The 18,612-nt window shown below is 32.9% G+C and overlaps 1 protein-coding gene across 4 annotated transcripts in view; it reads left to right on the top strand.

Annotated features, from left to right (window-relative positions):
• The window catches only part of USP34 (ubiquitin specific peptidase 34), a 202,297-nt gene that overhangs the window by 80,299 nt on the left and 103,386 nt on the right, over positions 1-18,612 (top strand). For all 4 annotated transcript variants that reach the window (XM_032497624.1, XM_032497621.1, XM_032497623.1 and 1 more), the window contains 6 exons: positions 3,084-3,199; positions 3,291-3,418; positions 8,831-8,920; positions 11,146-11,241; positions 15,556-15,638; positions 18,078-18,232. In XM_032497624.1, the coding sequence (XP_032353515.1) occupies positions 3,084-3,199; positions 3,291-3,418; positions 8,831-8,920; positions 11,146-11,241; positions 15,556-15,638; positions 18,078-18,232 (668 nt within the window). The remainder of the gene's footprint in view (positions 1-3,083; positions 3,200-3,290; positions 3,419-8,830; positions 8,921-11,145; positions 11,242-15,555; positions 15,639-18,077; positions 18,233-18,612) is intronic.

The raw sequence follows: 18,612 nt of genomic DNA, 5'->3' as shown, positions 1-18,612 counted from the left end.
AATATGTATAAAAGTTACAGCTTTGTATTTGAGAAAATATGACTGTGTTAGATTTTATGTTCAGAAATCTTAGGACTTAAAAGTAGATTACACAGGATCACATACTGTATGATTCCATTTATATAAAATGATTAAGGCAAATCTGTAGATACAGAACGTAGATTAGTGTTTGACCGGGGCAAGGAAGTGTTGGGGGGAAATAAGAGGAGGGGGTTACTGCTAAAGGGTAAGGTGTTCGTTTTGTCTGGAGTTGAAAATGTTTTTTTTTAAAAAAAAGGTTCTGATCACTGTAAATCCATCTAAAAAAAAGTGATAGGACATGACCAATCTTGGAAGAATGGAGGTTAGAGAGAGCTAAAGAATAATAAAAGATAAAGCAGAAAAAATAAGAGGGGAAAAAATAGTTTTAGAATTGGCAATTTAAAGGTTCATATTCCAGACTCTTGCTTGGTTACATATCATCAGCATTTGCCAACCTAGGAAGTGGATTTTGGGATGCCAGTAAATTACAAACAAAGTAAACCTGATAGATTATGTTTATGCTATAAGGCTATGATCAGACTTGGAGATGCAATGTGGATCTTGGCAGCAACTTTTTGATTTCAGATGTTTCTTGTATATAATCTAGATAAGGTTATTTTGATGTTTTTGTTGTTGTATTACTGTGGTTGTTGAGAAATGAATAGATTAAGATTAAGATTAAGATCAGTTGAATTTGATACTATATTTATTAAACTTTTACCATTCTGTTCTTACCCCGTTTTCCCTTTGTTCAATATTGTACATATTTTTTTGCTATATGAAGTTAGAAATTGAGCAATATATTAAACGTATTAATGTTTTCCAAATCTTATAGACATATCGTTATATATTTAATACTATAAAGAACTCTTTGAAAACAGTAAGACAGTTTATAAGTGGGCAAAAGATGTGAATAATTTGGTTAATTCATAAAAATATAAAAATGGTCAGTAATTACATGAAAAGATACTCAATGTCTTTAGTCATCTGGGAAATGCAAAATAAAACCACAGTGAAGATTCTTTACTCACTTGGGATGGGTAAAAAAATTAAGGACTAATGATATCAAATGATGCTAAGGATGTAGAGCAACTAGAACTCTCCTTGCTGTTGAGGAGTATAAAATAAGACAGCCAGTTTAGAGAACTATTTTATCAGTTTCTTATAAACTTAAGTATGTACCCATCATAAGACCCAGAAATTCCTGTTCCAGATATTTACCCAAGAGAAATGGAAAATTATTTCCACAGATTTGTACTTGAATGTTAACACCTACTTCATTCATGAGCCTCAACTGGAATTAATTGACAGATAAACAAATTGTGGTATATTCACATAATGGAGTACTGTTCATCAATAAAAAGAAAAGAACTACTGATACATTTCAACACCATGGATGAATATCAAGAAACATTCTAAGCAGATGAAGCTAGAGAGAAGAGTACATAGTGTATATCATTGTGCACTTCTAGAATATTCTAAAGTAACTTATAGAAGTGGAAATCTCAATGACTGGTGGTGGGAATTCATTGTAAAGGAACACAAGCGAACTTTTTGGGGTGATAGAAATGTTCTGTATCTTTATTATGTATTTACTTGAAAAAATTAATTTTATTAAAATTTGACCCCCCCCCCCACCGAATCTTAACAAGTGAAGCCACCACATATTGGGAGAAATATTTGCAAATCATCTATCTAGTAAGACAACTTGATTAAAAATTGGGAATTGATTTATTTTACCAGAGAAGGTACACAAATGGCTAATAAGCACATGAAAAGATGCTCAGCATCATCAGTCATTAGGGAAATACAAATTAAAAACTACAAGATTCTACTGCACACCAATTAGAATGGCTAAAGTTAAGAGTGATTGTATGTGTTGGGGAGGATTTGGAGGAACTGGTGCTCTTACACACTGCTGTTGGGAATGTAATTGACATAGCCACTTTGGAAAACAGTTTGGCAGTTTCTTCAAATGTTAAACTTAAGTTTACTTTATGACCCAGCAATTCCACTTTTAAGTATTTACCCAAGAGAAAGGAAAATATGTGTCTATACAAAGACTTATTGCATCAGTATTTGTGGCAGCATTATTCATATTAGACAAAAACTGGCAACACTCCAAATTTTCATTAACTGGTAGATATATAAACAAATGCAACATTTTCACATAATGCAATATTCTGTAATTAAAAGAAACGCATACTGATAGGTACTTCAACGTGGATGACCCTCAAAACATTTTGCTAAGTGAACGAAGTCAGACATAAGACTATAAAAATGTATGGTTCCACTTCCATGAAATTTCTAGAATGGCTGATTTATGAGGATGGAAAAACAGACTAGGGCTGGGGAATGGGATCAGAGATTAAATGTAATTAGGTATGAGGGAATGTTTTAGGGTGATAAAAGTGTTCCAAAATTGTATTGTGATGGTTACACAACTCTCATTCTAATGAAATCAATGTATGTGTACAATTTAATAGAGAAATTTCATGGTAAAACTGTTAAGAAAAAAAAAACACACACAAAGCAAAGAAGCATTTTTGCTTAATATAACAGCCCTCGTGAGGATCTATAGTTTGGCACTTAAAGTATAACTTGTTATAATAAAATCTTTGAATTTAATTGAATGTTTTAAGTAAATCATCTCAAAAAAATCTTTAGGTACAAGACACTTTATAGGAGGTCATTTAGAGGAATGACCTTGGCTATATAATTATTTCAAATAAATCATCTTTTTTATGCTTAATTTGAATTTCAAGTATTTATATACATTTCTCTTGATATGTGAAAAACTTTAATCATACTTACAAGAAATAGTGAAGAGGCTATGAAAAGAAAACTTCTTTTTCACTTTAGTAATATCAATCTCTAAACAATACTATTCTTTGCCATTCATAAAGCAACTACTGTGTTAATCTTGTTTTTGTCTTGTGATTTAAGAAGAGATTTATCTTTATAGTTTACTTTGAATTTGTTAACTTTATGAATGCTATAATTCACTTTACAATTTCAGTCAGCTGCATTCCTCTATAGTGTGTTATATTTTGCCCCTTCAGGACCTGCAGTTCATAAACATCAATTCAACAGTAATGCTGTGACAGACATTAATTTGGATAATGTTTGCAAGAAAGGAAACACTTTGTTGTGGGATATAGTCCAGGATGATGATGCAGTAAGTTATTTAATAGAACCAAAAGATTACCAAATTACAGCAAAATACAATCAGTATAAACAGTAACTTTATGTATATACATTTTTTGCAGGTTAATCTTTCTGAAGGATTAATAAATGAAGCAGAAAAACTTCTTTGTTCCTTAGTATGTTGGTTTACGGATAGACAAATTCGAATGAGATTCATTGAAGGTTGCCTTGAAAATTTAGGAAACAACAGGTAAATAGGAATTTAAAATTTTTTATTAAGAAATCAAAGTTCATTTTGTGTATTCTTATTGACTAGTTGTGGGGTTTCTTAGCACTTAATGTACCATTATCACCCTAGTTTTTAGTAATTGTGGTTTTTACATTAGGTTTAAATATTCCCTCACAGAGTTTATATTTTATCACTCTATTATGCTTCTCCTGGCACATTTTGGCATTATGGGTTAGATGCCCTCCAACAGAAACAAAGGAATAATAATACTCTCCTCTTGATTCTGGGAACATAGTGGTGATTACTTTATTTTCAGTTTACAGTTAAATGTTGTTGAACTGTTATGTTATATATAAAGGAAACTGAATAAGATAAGTGAAGTTAAGCTGAAATATTAACATTTGATAATGGCATTGCTCTTCCATCTGGGTGGATCTTTTGATTTCTGTAGTGCACAAAGAATTAGGTTAGTGTTTTTTCTCTAGTTTGAATTCTGCTATATATTTACATACTTTTTATTGGGGCTTAAATGATTACGACAAGTTTCTTGATTTTCAATTCTGTTCCATGGTACAATTTCTCTTTTCTCTTGTCTTATACTGCTTTGTTAATGTTGTTCCATTCTCTGATATAGTGAATTCAGTTAATAATTTACTTTATTATATTATATTAATGTTTCAGCTTAACATCTGCATAGGCCTGATATAAATGTCTAATTTTATTGAATATTTTATGGCTTTAATTTTTTTTAATCTAATTGATTTAGAAAAATATGTGCAATATTTCATTTTCTACTTTTGGTCTTTAAAGGGCTTTAATTTGAACAATCACAGTAGAAAAACTGCTTATTCATGCAGATATAAGAAACCACTAATAGACTCCTATTAGTGGATCAGTTGCCTCATTTGGCATATATTCCTTAGAAGGAATGCTTTTAATGGCCAGATGATATTTCTTCATTTATGTAGGTATTATAGAAGTTAATTTTAAAATGTTTTTTTAAAAGTCTTTGTGAAACCACTGAACAGTTTTTTTGGGGGGAGGGGGTAGTAATTAGATTTATTTATTTTCTTAATGGATCTAAGAACCCAGGACCTCGTGCAGCTAGGCATGCATTCTACTACTTACCTATAATAGCTCCCCGACACTGAACAGTTTTTTAAAGTGGATGTATCAGCTTAGATTCCCTATATGTGCATCTGCATACTTTATGGCTTGGCAGTTCCACTGCTGAGTGTGTGCCTTGTGATAATACATCCAAATGGTCACCAAAGGCACATTCAAAAATGTTCATAGAAGCACTATTCAGAATAACTATTCTTGATGCTGCTATCCAAATGCCAAAAAAAGAATAGGAAGGTAAATTAAATTGTGGACTGTTTGTTGAATGGAATAATATGTAGTAGTAACAGTAAAAGAACTACAGCTACATGGAATAGTGTAAATGAATCTCACAAACATAATGTTGAGTGAGAGAAGCCAGATACAAAGAAGTATCTCTATTACTCCATTTATATAAAGTTCAAAAATAGGAAAATTGTTTTAATAGTCAGGATAATGGTTACTTTTGGATTGTTAGTGACTGGAAAGAGGACACAGCCAAGGCTTCTGGAACGCTGGTGATGATTTCTTGACGTGGGTGTGCATTGCACAGCTGTGCTCACCTCCTAATATTTTGAACTGTCACTTAGATTTATGTGTGTTTTTACATGTATGTTACACTTCAATGCAAAGGAAAAAAAGCTATGTGAAAGATGAAATATCCTGTGGCCTTCAAGAGTCCTGATTTCAAAGGTTATGTAATGATATGGGCCCACTTGGCTAAAAAGATTGCAAGCAATAAGTGAGTCTGTAGAATGGTTATTTCTGGGAGGATAGAGTTAATTTTTTCTTCTTAATGCTTTTCTATTTTCTATTTTTTTCACAATGAGCATTTCTCTTAAAAGTAGGGAAACTTAAAAGAGACAAAAGGAAAAAATTATGTATAAAATGGAGAATCGCCAGTTTGGATTTTTTAAGCTTTAATTTGTTCACACCCAAGTTTACTTGAAGACAAGCGTTTTTCATTTGTTGGAGGCAATCCTGTACCCTAATCATAGTTACTTAATGGTTTATTGAATATACATTGAATAGTTTATTGAATATAATAGTAAACATAACTATTGTATTGATAATGTTGCCCTCAAAATTTACTCCTCAGAGGGCTGCTGTATTATGCTAGTCTTAACTGAATTAGTCATATGTGCCGGTACTTAGAGTATGGTGGCATTTTTTAGCCTGTGAAATATGCAACACATCCAGTGTATACCAGCTGAATGTACTGAAATTATCATGCAGATTTTTAAAAAATTAATTTTGAACATCATTAGTTTCAGTTTCCTGATAAACCAGTGGTTTTTCAATAGGGAAGATTTTTTTTCTAGGCAGTAATCAGTGCCTGGAGGTATTTTGAGTTGTCATACTAATAAGTGGGATTTGGAGATACTACTTTGGGCCAGGGATGCTACTAAATACTAAACATCCCTCAATGCAGTGGACAGCCTCCCACAGTAAAGAGTGGTGTGGCCCAGAATGTCAGTAGTGACATCAGAGTTTGACAGATTTTATTCTAAACACAAGAATCCTTTCTCCAAGCCTAGCCGCCTGAGTGTGCCATCACAGTAAGAAAGGAATGTTGCACACAAGTGCTAATATTAATAGGAAAGCTATTCTTATGTTGAAACAAACAAATGGGACTCATTTACCATTTTCTTAACATTTGACCAAAAAAAAAAGTTGTCTACTTTTTGATGATGTCAGTTGTTTTATGTACTTTACAAAGGTTTTATGTGTGTTTCTTTTTAATTTTCTCTGTGCTTTTTCATTTTCTTTCTAGTTCCTCACTTGCTGCGGTTTGTAGACCTGTCAGCAATTTTTGTTTTTGCTTTTCTATGGTCTTAGACCAGCTTATTTTATAAAAGGAACTTAGTTTTCTTTTGAACAGTAATGTGGGCTTATTACTTCTCGAGAAGCACAGGGATCTGAAAAAGAAAATTAAAGTCTTCCATAAATTGCCCATAATTCTACCATTTATACAAAACCACTGTAAACACTTTTTAAAAATACCTTGTGTAGTCTCTGTGATATGTAGCATGTGTCTTGTGCACATTTAGCCTTAGGTAGATTGTTCTATAAAGCACATAATATCATTTCATCAGTTCAGGAAGTTTAAAGTTACACACAGAAACACATAGTAGACTGGTTTGCAAGATGTTGTCATAAAGTGAGGGCATGAGGTAGACAGTAGCTCTCGCAATGAAAAGTCCATGACTTTTCAGTGTAGTAGTTACTGTGATTAAGTGAGTTAAGACTGCTGTCCAGTGAGTAGGGTGGAAGTAGTAGAGGTTGGGTTGTAATTAGCCCCTTTAGTATTTTATGTTTACTAGAAGGTAGGTTCATATCCTATGCTAGGTATCTCCTGAAATTCCGTGGCTTCTCAAGAATTGATTTGAGACTCTGGAAACCTATCCAGCGTGCTGTTTTTTGCCATTTGTGATCCACTATAGATACTTAACCTGTGTGTGAAGTTTTTTGCCTTTGTATACAAAAGATTTCTCTAGTAAAATGATTGCATGTGTCAGGGATTCTGTTTACATAAATAAAGGTTCATGTAATTAAGAAATGGATGGTACTATGTAACTTTTTGGGTTTTGTTTTCCCTCTGTAAAGACTATATTATATACAGCATTTCATGTCAACTTTTGAAGTATACTGTAATTAAAAGTGACTGAAAAGCATTTTGTAGAACACATCAGTCTTCTTAAAATATGGAGTCTAAGATTAGGAAAAAATAGTCCAAATGTGACCTTAACTGTGAAGACCACCAGCAAGTGTATTCATTCTACTAAGGCAACGTGAAGTTAGGGTCTCAACACACTGTTGCCTAGTAATAAGCTTCTGGTTACAACAAAAACTTTGAATCAAGCAAAGAACCAGGATGGTTTAGGGTAATCGGATGATGATGAATGAAAAATGTCAGGAAGGAATCAAGGGAAATAAAGAGGTTCGCGGAGCATTGGAAGGATATTATTTAACATAGAGTTGTCAGAGCCATCCTTTCTGTTGATAATTGAAGAAACTAATAAAGTGAGGGAAGGAGTCCTTCAGGTAGATAACTTACAGGTAAAGAATATTCCAAGTAGAGCTAGTAGCAAAGGCCCTAAGGTAGGAATGTGCTTGTTGTGTGTTGAAGGAATAGCAAAAAGAAAGATGGGAAGGAAATTAAGCTGAACTGATAGGAGGAATGGGGATAGGTCACACAAGGCTTTGTAGTCCCACTTAAGTGCTTTGGGTTTTATTTAGAAACAGGAACTTGTCTAATTTCTCCTACTCTATCCACCACTGTTTCCCTCCTACCCAGCAATGCAACCCTGTATTCTAACATCCCTGGTACCTTTCTCGAAAAGAGTAGGCATTTTTGAGGACTTATTTGTGGTAGGGTGCCAACTTTTTCTCTTTTCAAAAATCCTTTCATGAAGCAATATTGGCACCTGAGCTTAAAAATAAAGAAATTCAGTACATTATTAGAGTTTGTTTTGCTTCTTTCAAGGCTCCTGCAGCCAACCTCCTTGCCTACTAGGACTTCGGGGATTTGTATGTCAGTATGTTCTCTATACCCCATTCCCCTCCCACCCCAAAAGATAGACATACTCAGATCTACTTGAGGTTTTAGAGTGGTTTCCTATCAACTTTTGGCCCCTTTATGCTTGAGGTATATTGTGTGCTTCAATCATTAACATGGCTCATCATGCAGTGATTCTCAATTTAGATGCAGATTATATTATGTGAGAATTAGTGAGAAAGTGATAATTTGTATAATTTGAAAAATGTTTTCTACATTATTGCTGCTCAGAATATGATCCAGCAAACCAGCAATTTGACTATCACTTATGAGTTTATTAGGAATGCAATCCTGAACCTACCCTAGACCTACTGAATCAGAATTTGCATTTTAACAGTATCTTCCCAGGTGAATCAAGTGCACACTAAACTTTGAGAAGCCCTGCTCTAGATAATTTACCTAACTAAGCTGCTGGTTCCTGTTTTCCTTGATTAAATCCTCAGAAACACCAATGACTCTTTAGAGAATACTTTCATGAAAAACATATTTACATTTAAATGCTCTTTGCTTGTTTTTATACTCAGTTATTTATATTGTATATTTTACTTTAAAAACCTTGAATTGGGTTTTTAAAACTTGGATTTCTTGCCCCAATGTATAATAAATTGATACTTGAGAAAATTTTTTTTAATGTTTGCATAGAAATATAGGTAAAGTTCATTAAATCTTTTTGCATTTAAGATTTCAAATAGTTGAATTTCTGTTAAAAGCTAGAATTATTGATAGTAGTTAAAATTATTTTATTCTACAAATACCTGTTCTTGCTGTTTCAGATCAGTAGTAATTTCACTTCGTCTTCTTCCAAAACTGTTTGGTACTTTTCAGCAGTTTGGGAGCAGTTATGATACACATTGGATTACAATGTAAGTAAATAAAAGAAACAGAAGTATTCATTTTAAATGCTTTTTTCAAATCATAATTATCAAAGTTTTGAGTAACTTACTAGCTTTTATTCTGCACCAGGAAAATTTGAATTTTGTGTAGTTTAAATGTTTTCTTACATTTCTCAGAGTGCTATCTCTGCCGCTTAGCTCCCTCGAGATTATATCCCCATCAGTAGGAAATCTGACTTTTGTATTCTTTGTAGTTGGAAAAAAATACTGTAACAATTAATGCTATAATTTTAGGGTAAAGGTTTTTTGTACATCTGGCCATGGCAAAGGACTCCTGAAGAAGATTCACACATTAAACACTTGAGGATGCCTTTAATTTTTCCCATTACTAGGAATTGGTTTTAGACATGTTAGGGATAATCTTGATCAATCACCCTATTAATCCTTTACATATATAGAAAACTTAGGATGAATGTTAAAGAATTCTTTTAAGGAGAGTACTTTGATACGATACTGATCCAATTTTTGATAATATTTTGGAGAAAGTTGGCTGTCACAAACGTCATTAACTTGTAAGAATGTATTATTTGTTTTATTTAAAATAGACTTTTTGGAGAGATTGCAGAGACTTCTAAATTTTAAGAAAAATTAGACCTGTTAAAGGATTATTTGTGAGGTCAGGAAGGATGGTGTTTTATCCAATTCCTTCTCACATCTAAGAGTAATTGCTAGGAGTACTTGTTTGCTTTCCGAATGAATATGATTTTTAAAATTCTTGGAAGTCTACACTATAGTTGTAAATAGGATGAAGTTAGTTCTTTTGAGTTATAGCCCCTGCTTTTTATTTTTCTTTTAATAGGGGATCTATTTAGCCTGAACCTTTATTACTTTTTTTTTTTTTTAAAGCATCTGTGAAGGTCTCTTCTTCGGTTAATATTACAGTATGACCCTAGTGACAATTCTATTTGTGAGTGCAAAGAGGGTCTTTGAGATGCTAAACAGAGGAATGGGGGGAAAGCATTTAGCATCCTTTAAGTACAAGAATAGCATGAGTTTTATTTTATTGACTCTTCCCATAGTTTTTAAATGGCCGAATTACAAAATTCAAAAGTATTATAGTGATTCATTGATAGCTAACTTGGGCAGGTTGATATTGTTGTCATGTGGGGTTTATACTGAGGAGTAACAAAGGATAACATTCTTACAAAAGTACAAAACTGAATACTGAGTAACTCATCAAGTACCTGAACCTAAGTATATTGAGTTGAAACCATTTTAGGTTATTCCTTGAATTAAATATAAAGGAGCTCAGTTAATTCCAAGATGAGACTGGTATCCTAAATGTCATCAAGTGGATCACTTAAAAAAAAACCTCTGCACTCCTATGGTTAGTTGGCATCAATAATGGCAAAAACTTCCACTTACTGTGAATTTATTATGTGCAGCAGCACTCAACATTTGATAATGTATTATCTCTCAAACTCTAATGGCCCATATTTTAAAATTGGAAATTGTTATCTTTGATCCTCTTAGTAAATCTTAAGGTAGCCAGCAAACAGACTGGCAAGTAGTTGGCAAGGCAAGAGTAACTTATTTTGAAAAGAAGGCTATGGCAAAAACATGATGTAAATTACATCAGAAGTTTTGGGATTTCAATACTTCTACATCTATACATGTTATAGATACATTGCTAGTAAGTATTATATGGAATAAATTGTTAGTTATGGACCCTGGCATCTTTGATTATTTTTATCATTCATTATTTCTTTTTTTATTCTAGTGTGTGTTGGAGCTTAATACCTGAATATTTCTTTGATTAAAAAATCATTTAAAACAGCAAATTATTTACAATAAAAAACCCAACTGATTCACTCTGTTAGTTCATATTGTATGTGTTCTGCTAGGCACTCCGCTAAACAATGAACAAGGCACACAGTCCATCCTTACAAGGACTGTATCATACTGTTTTTTAATATTAATTCAAGTTAATCATTTATAATTAGCATTCTGCCAGACATTTTTATCCCCTTCACAGAGATTATTTTGAGAGTTAAAAAACAATAGTACTTTAACTTCATCAAAATTAAGGTGCATTGCTTTATACCTTTTTCACAATTTAATTATAAATAGAACTTAGAAGTTTTTGATAATTGAACGGCTTTGCTTTTGAAGATTTTTTAAGATAGTTTTTCCCCTATCCTAAAATAAATTTATTCTCTGATCCTTTAAAATTATTTTTTCTTTCAATTGGCAAGGTGGGCAGAAAAAGAACTGAACATGATGAAGCTTTTCTTTGATAATTTGGTATACTATATTCAAGCTGTAAGAGAAGGAAGACAAAAGCATGCACTGTAAGTATTCCTTAACTAGCTAAGTTATGTGTGTTGATTGTCTTTCCTGTGGAAGATAATTTTACAGTGTTCCTACTCTTTTTCTTTCGTATAGTAAATAAATGTAATGAAAATTTTACTTATATAATTTTTAAGAGAAAGAAATTCTCTGTAAGTTGAAGAATTTTATAAGGTTATTTTTATAATTCTTAGGGAAATGTAGGTTATATAACTTTGTTGATTAACCTTCACTTATTTTTTTTAATTGAAGTATAGTCAGTTTATATAATGTGTTACTTTCTGACTTACTTCACTGTTGAGTTCAGTTCAAAGTCATTGCTTTCAGGAATCAAAAGTAAATATTTTTTTCAGAAATCACCAAAATATCCTTTTATTAATGTATTACTCATGGATTCTAAAACTTCTGAAATATTTGCTTCCACACAAGTAGATTTAACAGAGAATTATTTTAAAACACTTTCCTTTATTATTATAATTGGATACTTATATTAGTTCAGGATGTGTGAAAACTTTAAAAACTGTGATATTATAACTGGCTAGTATTTCATCATTAAAAATATTCTCAATATTTTGAAGTGAGTCTAAGTAAGAGTTGGTAGAAATTGACTAGTGTTATGGCTGTGTTTAAAGCTTCTTATAGAGAGATGCTTACCAAAAAGGAAACATGTAGAATTCAGAAAGTTTCTGCTTGTGAGTCAGTTAGTGGAAGCTGGTAGTCAATTCAGGAAAAGCAGCTCAGGGTCAGTATCAGCGCACGTCAAGTGAATAAGAGAAGTAGCCACAGTATTTATTGAGAAAACGTCCACATAGAAAACTTGCATATAGATCAGAACTGATCAGACTTTAGAAGTGTTCAGAAAAGTTGTAGACTTCTAAGGCATACTACTCATCTCCAAAAATGGATTCATGTATCTTCAACCACAAATTAGCTCTTTCTCCAGATTTTACTGTGCTCTTCAGAGTACCACCATCCTCCTAGTCACCTAAAACTTGGAGATTTGGGGCCTTTTTTGTATACTTTTATTTCCAAACATAAATAGTGATGATGATGATGATGATGATGGTGATAAAAATAGCCAGTGTTCATTGATCCTTACTATGTGCCAGATACCTTTTAAGTATTATTAACTTCAAGATACAGAACAGTTCATTTGAGGTAGGAAGTCTTATTTTAAAAATGAGAACATTTAAACTTGAGGTGATAAATAACTCAAGAATTAAATTAATAAGCTGTATCTGGCACATAATAGATGATCTATAAATTGTAGGTACCTGGCTAAAGCAAACTATGGTATAAAACAAACAAGAAACTGCATGAAAAATAAATTCCAGTTTCTTCAGTCTAGTATTCTGGGCTCTCTAAAATCTAAACTAAACTTTCCTGTTTTTTGTTCAATTATTTTTTTTTTTAAATGTCCTGTTTTCAAGCCTGTCAAATTATTTTTGAGATTTTCTTAAATTTACTCTGTTTCATAGCTTTGCTTATAAAATTACCTCTATATAAGATGCATTCTCTTTAAATCTTACTGAAATTCTAAGTGTTGTTCATAGTCTGTCCTCCTTTAATTATTATTCTTGAAGCAGTGGTGAGGATAATCGTGACCTGAATCTGAGCAACTCCATACATACTCTATCAAAGCTTTAAGATCAGCAAGGAGCAAAAAAAAAAAAAAAACCACACATGACCACCATGTTTAGGAGGCAGAATTCAAATTACCTGTCAACAGAAGAACACTTAAGTTATAAAAGAGCTCCCACCAGAGCCACAACTTGTGTGCTTGAAGAGCAGGGATGGGAGCTTAACAGAGGGGAGTGAAAGACATAGATGAGCCATCCTCAGAAACAGAAAGCCCAGCATTAAGTGCCAAAAATGAACGCAGATATGAAACTTGATTGTTCACAGCTTCGGCTACAGGGAAGTTGGTCACTTTTAGTGGAGCCAGAGGTAGAGCCTGATAAAAGCATTGTTTCTGCGGTAAAAAAAAAATGTGATCTTTGGAGATGAGTTTTCTGCTTTTCTAGGGTACATGAGAGTATCCTTCCAATCCTCCAATCTGCCTTGTTCCCTGACATTTTAGGGGAATAAAATCTTAGAACAGAGAGATGTTGTCTGGACTGTTTCAGTATAATTCCCTTGTTTCTTCAGGCTGTAAAACATTTGTACATTTGTAGCTCTTTGTTAAAGCATGCAGACTTCATTAGTTTGTGGCACATTACTTTCTATTCGTTCAGTGGAGATTATAGCAGGGAAAGTTCTAAGATTTTCACCTAGGACAAGAAGATTCTTGTGTCACTCTTGTGAAACACTTCATTTCATAAATGGATGTGTTACACATTTCTTGAATCCAGTGGCCGCTAGAGAAAAATCCTGTGTTAACATTGAAGCTACAAAGAGAATGATTTTTTTTTAAGTGTTAGTTTGTCACTAAAGTTTTATGCCTATAGGGAGATTATTTTTATTCTATATTTTCTGCGATGTTGGGAGCCATGGACAAGCCCAGGAGAATTTATCGGTACTGATAACACTGTTGATTTGCACCCCAGGAGACTTCCTGGCTGGTGATTTCAGCAGCCAGTGTGATTCTGACAAAGGCAGAGTCCTCTGAAGTGTGGAGACAGTGGCAGTACTGTGGAAGCTGAAGAAGGGAGGACAAAGGAACTGGATCCATGCCTTCTAGGATTCTAGGTCCCTTACTCGGAGATACAAGTATAGGGGAAGGAAGTATTCAGGAAGTAAAGGCACTTTGTAAAGGACGAGACATTATTCCCTTTTTGTCTGTAACCAACATTCCCTATACTTGGGCTCAGAGAAGTGCAATAACTTAAAATCACAGAACTGATGTATGATAGAACTCGCATTTGAACCTGTACTCCAAAGTTTCTGCTACAAAATCTCTGTCCTTTTAGTAAAAGGTTGAGAACTATTAAGAGTTGGTCTTGAATTTTATCTGGATAGCGTTCTCATCTATGAGTTGCTTACTGTATCCCCCTCTCTTGCACTCCCAGTCACCTTGCCACAAGTACTTTTATCTTCATAGATACTGCAGCAGTAATGAGGCAGAAGTTCATCTTTTCTTTGCCAGTGTTAATATGAGACAGTAAAGGGAAACAAAGATACATCCAGCAAATGTAATCTTTAGAAAATCTTAACTTTAAACTTTAATAGCAAATCTAGTGTAATTTTTGAAACAGCTAATTTTGGGAAGTGTTTAAAATTTTATTCTTTACCTTAAAGATTTTAAGGAATTGAATTAAGAGGCTCTTTGACTCTTTGCAAACTGAAATATATAGATCAAGGCTCAGACTGGCTGCTTCCTTTTGCTGGCAAAATAATTTGGGCAATTCATCCACTACCCGCCTTTTGATTTGTAACATAGATAAGATCTCATGATTGACTTAGTCTCATTGATTGGGGTGTTCAGGTGCTTGAGGGAACTAGAATGTTGTGATATCACAGACACAGTTCAATATGCAGTTCACAGTTGCTAAAAGAATCCTAAAATGCCAACCTGATCATTACCCCTTTTCTCTCCTCCAACATCTGTCATTGACTTCCTTTTCCATCCAGAACAATAGTAAACTCTACTGTCTGACATTCAGACTGGCCACAGTTTGGCCCCGGTCTACCTTTTCAGACTCATCTCCTACCCTTCCTACACCACAGACCAATGCTTACTTCTTAAAATGCCGTTCCTTCGCATATTCCTGCAAACTAAATTCCCAAAGAACCATGTGAAATCACCTACTTAAGCTTCCAAGGCAACTCTTAGAGTATCCTTTGCACTTTGTACACATGAATTACAATCACTTAGATTTGAAATAACATTTAAAAATGCGAATTTGGTATCAGCTGTATTCTTTATGAAGAGAGATTTTATTAATGTTTCCTGTTGAAGAAATAGAGTATTATCACTGGAGGGACAGTGGTAATGAAATATGCAATTTGTAAGAGGAAGTGTAGTTTTTATTAAGTATTCTAACTTATGTACATACTGCATAATTTTTAAATGACTTGCTTCTTTGTTCTAGTATTTAGTTCTTATCTACTTTATCTAATTTGGAAGTATGTGCTCTAATAGTTTACAGATTTTTATAATATTAAATAACATAAATCTTAACCACACTTGGCTTTATGGCATTTTGTGTGTATGTGTGTGTGTAACCAAAGTTATGTAGTTAACATGTTAATTATGAATTATTAAATGAAATTTTACGTATTTGGTATAATTTAATATTAGGGACTTTAAATCTTTAAAAGTAATTTAAAAAAATAGGATCTCTCAGTTAATTATTTTAATGACTTTTTAAATATAGGTACAGCCATAGTGCCGAAGTTCAAGTACGACTTCAGTTCTTAACTTGTGTGTTTTCAACTCTGGGATCACCTGATCATTTCAGTAAGTTTTTAAATCAATATTTTAACCAGTTTTTGGATGTTTATGGATTCTTCAAAGAGTCCAGTTAAATATACTCATGCCTTTAGATTTCTGTGGTGGTCAGATTACTCTTAATACTAAATGTCGTCTAGGTGTGGTATATGGTAATAGGAACTTGACCCTGATACGTTCTTTTGTCTTTGAAAATATCAGTTTCTCAGTGGATAAAAGACTCATTTCAAGAATTAAATGTTTGGAATAGGGGAACCTATCATGTTAGGGTGACTACTTTTTATTACCTCTGATTATAGAATCTTCCTATTACTCCAATTGAAAACACTTTCTACATATTACTGTCAGGGTTAATTTTATCCAAAATTGCTTGGCTTCATAGATGATACTTAGAAACCCTCACTTTATTTAGATAAATATCAAACTCAATTTCAGCAACATTTAATCAAGAAAAAAAAGAGATTGGTCTGGTATATTCAAAGTGTGAACTGTTTCCAAATCACATGCTTTAGATATTCTCACAAAGGAGGAAGCTTGATTTCTTTTGGCCAGAGCTCCCTTTCTCTTGCTAGACTGATTGTGTTTTCTTTCATGCTCCACCCTCTTTTTCTGTGTGTCCATGTCAGTAAACCATTTATTAGCAGGACATTCTCTTTCTTTAGCGGTGGTTAATATAGTCAAACTGGTGATGGTTTTACTAGACAAAGCATGTATTTATCTTACTGTTTAAGTCTGTAATTTCTTACTTAAGTCAAGCTGTTTCTAACAAATGCCACTAACATTGTGATACCAATAGATTTTAAAATGAAGATACCTGTTTCTTGACAGGAAACTTACATTTCATGTTATTAGGTCATTTATTATACCCATTATGATTGATAACATATAAGAAACAAATAATATAAAATATTTTAAAAGACCTTATATATGGAGAAGTCAAACCAAAACAGATGTTGTTAGCATAAACAATTTCATATCACCATTAAGTTTCATGTTTGTTGAGTATAGATTTTCATAGAACCACTCTTCTCAGTATTTGAAAAATAAACTATTCTGCTTCTCCTATCCCATTGGGTACAGAAGATACTCTTTTTGTATGGGCTTTCAATAGCTACTCCAGATAAAATCAAATTGCAGGCTTCACTTATCATCATCATACATCATAATTATTTTTCTCTAACTGGCACAGTTCCTGTCAGGTATAATGTGGTTACTCTAAAGTTACATTTGGTAAGTTGATACTGATTTTTAATATACCAGTCACTGTAGTCTTCAAGAAACTTAGAACAGTGACAGAAACTTATATGTTGCCTATTGAGTGTGGATTGGTGGTTCAGCCACTTCTATTTTGTCATATAGTTTACTGTAATTTACCTGGATGCTTTTTTTAAGGACTGTTAATCTGTTTTCTTCATTTATCTCTCTTAATTAGTTGATGTGAAGTTATAATGTTTAAGTTACAATATACACTAAAGGTTGTTTCTAGTTTTTTTATGTTAGCTCTTAGGGGCACAAAAATCTTCTTAGAACAGGTAATCAATCCATACCTTAACTGTTTCTGTGAGAAACTGATTGGACAGTTTTTTCTGATCCAATTCTTTAGACTGATATTGCTACTAGGTAAGTATTTTCTGAGGTGTTTTTCTGCATTCTGGATCTCATCTACTTTTCCCAGGGGAGAAAAATTTCTTAGGATTCTATCATCCTTTCAGATGCCTTCTCACTGGGGAATATGCCCAGGCTTTTGAACCCCTTATGATATACTTTAGAAATCCCTTTGATGTTTTTATTCTACTCTTTTGGATTGTCGCACATCAATATTCAGACTTGAAATTACTCTAATGCCTTCTCTTTGATTCTGGGTAGTTCTTCGGATTCCTTCTGCCACGCTTTGGAATTATGTAATACTTGGGTCAAAGTACCAAACAGATTTCATCTCATTACATTGGCCTCCTAGCTAATTGTATACCCTGATATATTGCTGTTCTGTTTTAGGCAATCAGTTCCCTTTTATTTTATTCATCATAAGGATCTTTCTTTTCATAGTTAACAAAAATAATGCTTAGTGACATTTATTATCTCCTGTGTGCTTAGAATGAGCTTTGAACATGGTATTCACTCTATTCTTAACCCCTAAACCTTAGGACTGACTGAACTTTGGGGATTACCTCCCTTTAATCATGTTTACTAGAATACAATGATAAGCTCATATTTTAGGGAGAATGATTATCAGACCCAATGGCTTTTCTAGGATATTATATAAGTTACTTTTTTAAAAGATGATTTATATATATAGTATATTTAACTATGTTTGAAAGCATAAGTTATATGAAATCTCTTATGAAATAATTTTTATATTTCTGTATATATTGGTGCTTCTAATACATTGAATTAGGATGAAAATGTTGTGTGTTGTACCATGATTTAAATTATGTAATTTTCATCTAGGGTTAAGTTTGGAGCAAGTTGACATTTTATGGCATTGTTTAGTAGAAGACTCTGAGTGTTACGATGATGCACTCCATTGGTTTTTAAATCAAGTTCGAAGTAAAGATCAACATGCTATGGGAATGGAAACCTACAAACATCTTTTCCTGGAGAAGGTAATTTTATTTCTTGGCAGCTTTATTGTTTATGTCATTTTTCTATGTATCCTTTTTCTCTCTTGAAATACAAACTCTAATACTCACTTTTTCTTCTTTTGAGATACTTAAAAAAAAATGGACTGCTTTTCAGCAGTCCTTATGTAATTTTTGCCATTTAGATTAGCTTTAATTTTGTCCTCTACAGTGTTTATATCTAAATGAATACTTAGTTTATACTTACAAAAATCTTTCTTAACTAAAGTACTTAAACTAACAGTAATAAAATAACTCTTCAGGTATACACTAATAAGTAATGTGGGGGGGGTTGGTGTGTATTTTTAAAATCATTGATACCATTATAGTTCAGGTTTTCAGGGGTGGTGCCCACACCTGCTCGG

This window comes from Camelus ferus, chromosome 15 (genome assembly GCF_009834535.1).
Source record: "Camelus ferus isolate YT-003-E chromosome 15, BCGSAC_Cfer_1.0, whole genome shotgun sequence".
Taxonomy (NCBI): Eukaryota; Metazoa; Chordata; class Mammalia; order Artiodactyla; family Camelidae; genus Camelus; species Camelus ferus.
Note: the sequence above shows the minus strand (reverse complement) of the source record. Positions and strands in the feature narration are given on the sequence as shown.